The 5,000-nt window shown below is 37.4% G+C and overlaps 1 protein-coding gene across 2 annotated transcripts in view; it reads right to left on the minus strand.

Moving 5' to 3' along the window:
• The window catches only part of tbc1d13 (TBC1 domain family, member 13), a 17,965-nt gene that overhangs the window by 2,470 nt on the left and 10,495 nt on the right, over positions 1-5,000 (minus strand). For both annotated transcript variants that reach the window (XM_059542428.1, XM_059542429.1), the window contains exon 8: positions 33-243. In XM_059542428.1, the coding sequence (XP_059398411.1) occupies positions 33-243 (211 nt within the window). The remainder of the gene's footprint in view (positions 1-32; positions 244-5,000) is intronic.

The raw sequence follows: 5,000 nt of genomic DNA on the forward strand, positions 1-5,000 counted from the left end.
CCCATCAGCAGATCAGAATGGATCAGCCTCACCCTTCCACTGGTTGTTGGGGTCCGTGGCGAAGGTGTAGTAAATGGGACCCACGATCTCATTCATGCCCTGAACGTAAGCGATGCCTGGGTTGAGTTTGGCGTAGATGAAGAGGATCCGCTCGACCACTTCCCAGTGCGCTTCACAGCCGTTCGGCAGCACCTCGTACTCATTAGAGGGATACAGGTTTAACGCCTTCCCCGGAGAACTCACCTGAAACACACCCACAACATCACACACACACACACACACACACACACACACACACGTGAACATCACTCTCTCTCTCTCTCTCTCTCGGTTTCCGTTTGCGTGCGTGCGTGCGTGTGTGCGTGAGTGAGTGGTTGTGGATGGAGAGCTAGCGTTTTACAACTTTTTGATACACGACTGTGGTGAGCTTTCTCCTCTTTTTCACTCGCATGAAAAAGGTAAGACATCATTTATCGCTTTTTCTTTTTTCAAAGACGCTGAATAGGAGGGCTGTTAGTATAAACAATCTATTGTTTTATTAATATTTATGCACCTAATATTGGGACTGAAAGAATAGATTTTTTTGTAATATTAAGAAAAGTCTTGAACAAAGTGATTGTGATTATGTTATTTTGGGTGGAGACTGGAATTGTACTGTGGATTTTAACATTGATAGGCTTAGTGAAGAGCCTCATTTGGAATCCAGGAAAAACCTAAAACAGTTATTGCTTCATTTTGATTTGGTAGATGCATGGAGAATTACTTTTCCAAATGTAAAACAATATACATGGGTGAAAGTTGTGTATGGAAGGGTGAGGGCAGCCAGATTGGATAGATTGTATATGTCACAAGAGCTTAGATCTAAATGAACTGATAGCTCTGTTAGACCAGTCGGGTTCTCTGATCATCATCTTATTATAATAACACTTCTTTTAAAGCAAGAAGCAAAAAGATCTCAGTGGCATTTTAATAACAAACTACTTCAGGATGATGTTTTTTGTGAGAACTTTAAGATTTTCTGGGAGAAGTGGAAAGTAAAAAAACATTCTTTCGAGTCTTTAAATCAGTGGTGGGAGATTGGAAAGGCTCAAATTAGAATTTTTTGTCAACAGTATACCTCTTTTTCTTCTGTGATGTTAAAACAGGCCATAGAGGAGGTGGAGCGGGCCATAAGACGAATTGAAAATAATTTTTTAAATGATGAGGAGACTGGAAATAATGAACTGCAAACAAAAAGGTTGGAGTTGAAATCCTTGTTACAAGAAAAAGTGAAAGGAGCAGGTGAGGTCACGATATATTCCGTTAAAAGATATGGATGCCTCAAGTACTTTCTTTTTCAACTTGGAGAAAACTTTTGTGAAAGATCAGCGTATGACATGTTTAAGATGTTTAGATGGTCATGTAACAACAGATGCGCTGTGGACTTCTATACCAAGTTGTATGACAAGGAACAATGTGATGAGAAATGTGTCCAGGAGCTTTTAGAAGGTCTTCCTCAACCGTGTGAACCAGAACAAGTGGAACTGGATAAAGAATTAAGCTTGGAAGAACTCACAGCTGGGTAAATCAGCTGGCATCTGGGCGTGCACCTGGAGTAGATGGACTCACTATTGATTTTTATTAACACTTTTGGAAGGTTATTGGCTCTGATTTACATGAGGTTTTAATGAGTTCGTATGATGAAAATGTACTCCCAGCCTCCTGTAGAAAGGCTGTTCTCACATTACTTCCTAAAAATGGAGATTTAACTGAACTTAAGAATTGGAGACCTGTTGCTCTTTTGTGTACCGATTATAAAGTGCTCTCTAGAGCCTTGTCTAATAGGTTAAAGCCTTACATTGGTTTACTTGTACACAGTGTTGGGAAGGTTACTTTGGAAATGTAATAGGTTACAGATTACAAGTTACCTTGTTTAAAATGTAATAGTAGTGTAACTTTTTTAATTACTTTAATAAAGTAATGTAACTAATTACTTTTGAGTACATTTTGATTACTTTTATAAATTTCTAATGAATATTAATTTGCAACTGTTAATCATCTTCAACCATTTTACACCATGCAGGTTTAACCTTACAGTAGTGCTCAATACCGTCAGACTTTCACCATCCTTCATCACTTGAATTAAGATGATCACATTTGAACACATCCACCACACAATCAGACTTTACTTAGAGATTGATCTGAAGTTCAATGCAGATTTAAAATCAAAAGAAATAGTTTATAGATACTGTTTTTGAAACCAAATCTTTGCATAACTACAGGCATCTAACTGCATCTAACAATGGTTTGGGGAAAAATAGTTAATAAAAAAATAAAAGCATATACATCAACTCAAATACGGTTATCTAATAAGCATGTGTCCTATTTTGTGTACTAAACTCCTGAAACATTGGTGTCTTTCTGAAACACTGCTGTCTCTTTGTATATGATATGATGATAGTTTCTCAAAATAAGTAAAAAATGCTCATGAAGTGACTGTTCTAGAGATTCATTTCCATGAGGGGCGGACTGGGAAATCTCCCACTCATACACCCACAACCCATTCTGAAACATGGACAACCCTATTATTATTTTTTTGGACCTGACATGAAAAAGATTTGAATCCTTAGGTTGGGGACATGCAACGTAATCAAGAGTTCTCTCCTGAACTGCACCTTCACTTCCATTATCCATCCATCTCTCTCATGACTTTAATACTGAAGATTTTTATTTGACTTTTACCATGTTTTGTAAGTGCAATTTTGTTTTTTTGGCAAATTAATTACCACTTGTATTTATTTTTACTACAAATTCCATAGTTAAACCACGGTTAGTGCCATACCATAGGCTATATTAATTTTCCTAAGGGTTGTGTTTTTGTATCCACTAGCTCCCCCTAAACCTATGATAAAATATGATGATTTATCTGCTAACTTACTACTGTAACATTACAAAAGATAATAATGACGTCGTTTATACAGTATTTTGAGTGATTGTGAGCAATGTGCTGCTGCTGCTTGACTAAGTAAACAAAGACAAAACTACATTAGCATATTTACAGATGAAACTGACCTGCACCTGAAACCCTGAACAGAAGTGTCGCTTCTCTGCTCCAGCTGTGCGCTTACACAGTTCACTCCGGTCTCTCTCTCTCGCATTGATTACTCGGAGTCTGATCCAAACCGTTCGGCGGAGGCGCGGAGAACCATTGCCAGTCACGACTAACCGATTCATGATTTATTAGAAATTTAATTATCGAATGGCGGATTCGGAAATAATCGCTTTAGTATATTCGGCCTGCAATTATACAATAACAATATTAAAGTAGAAGGCCAAATCGTCTGCCAGGCCACCGGGAATAGTCCCGGTTCTCCCAATGTCCAGTCAGCGCCTGATTTCCACAGACACGCAGAACGTGTATGATTCATATTCAGTCTTTTTGCGGCTTAATATTCACAGACATCAGTCCATATCGGGTTTTGATTCAAGTGTACTGACCTACTTTTGATTTATTCGTCCAATATGTGGCATATTGCGTCATTATAGGCTGAATTCCATTTTTATGACTGGATTCTACTAAAGTGTTTTCCGCGTCTCGGAGATTATGGGCCATATGTCTTAGTGCAATTTGGGAAAGTATAAGCTGTATGTGGATGTGTGTAAATATTCAAATGTAATCCTCTTTGTAATCTTTACAATTTTCATAAGTAACTGTAATTTAATTACTCATTTTTTCTTAGTAACTGTAACTGATTACTGTTACATTTATTTTGTAATTAAATTACGTAACGCCGTTACATGTAACTAGTTACTCCCCAACACTGCTTGTACATATGGATCAGACCTATTGCATTCCAGATCGGACTATAATGGACAATTTGTTTTTAATGAGAGATGTGATAGATGTGTGTAATGTATATAATGAAAGTGTTGGAATTTTATCCCTAGACCAAGAGAAAGCCTTCGATAGAATAGATCATAATTTTCTATTTTCAGTTTTCAAAGCTTTTGGTTTTGGAGAAACAATTATAGCTTGGTTGAGTCTTCTTTATAATAATGCTTCCTGTATGGTCAAGGTGGGAGGGGGCCTTAGTCGACCAATACCAGTTAAAAGGGGAATAAGACAAGGCTGCCCTATTTCGGGACAGCTGTATTCATTATCAATTGAACCCTTTTTATGTTTTTTAAGAAAGCATTTGTCTGGTTTTAGTTTACCAGGTTGTATAACTGATTCACCTTTAGTTGTATCTGCGTATGCAGATGATATTAATATTTTTGTCAAAAATGAAACCGATATACATTCAGTGGTAAATGCTTTGAAGTGTTATGAGAAGGCTTCCTCGTCAAAAATTAATTGGGATAAAAGTGGAGCTTTAAAAGTGGGACAGTGGAAAGAGGAAAAGATACCTGTTTTACCTGGTGGTTTGAAGTGGGGAAGTGATTTTGGGTGTTTTCCTTGGCACACAACAATTTCAAGAAAAGAATTGGGAGGGGGTAATGGAAAAGGTGTGTGCAAAAATTTCTAAATGGAGATGGTTGCTTCCCCAGATGTCGTACAGAGGATGTGTTTTAGTAATCAATAATTTGATTGCTTCTATGCTTTGGCATAAAGTTATGGTTTTAAATCCACCAAAGGCATTGATTACAAGTGTGCAGAAGATAATTCTGGATTTCTTTTGGTCAGGGTATCGTTGGATTAGGGCTGCTGCTCTATATCTCCCACTTTGTGAGGGAGGTCAGGGGCTTGTTGATTTATCTTCTCGAATACTGGCTTTTAGACCTTTATATGAAAATGGATTGAGATGGCATGAAACTGCAAAATTGCTTTTACAGAAGGTAGGGAGGTTGGGTCATAGTAAACATTTTTTTCTGCTGAAAACTTTTGTTATGATTCAGTTTTGCAGGCGTGGCAAATTTTGAGAGTTTCCAGAGATTCAGGTGCTCTACCTGGTGTGTGGATCTTTGAAGAGCCATTATTTTATAATCAATTATTTTGTGTAAGTACTTTAAATTTCTAGTAG

Source organism: Carassius carassius, chromosome 47, assembly GCF_963082965.1.
Source record: "Carassius carassius chromosome 47, fCarCar2.1, whole genome shotgun sequence".
NCBI classification, from domain to species: domain Eukaryota; kingdom Metazoa; phylum Chordata; class Actinopteri; order Cypriniformes; family Cyprinidae; genus Carassius; species Carassius carassius.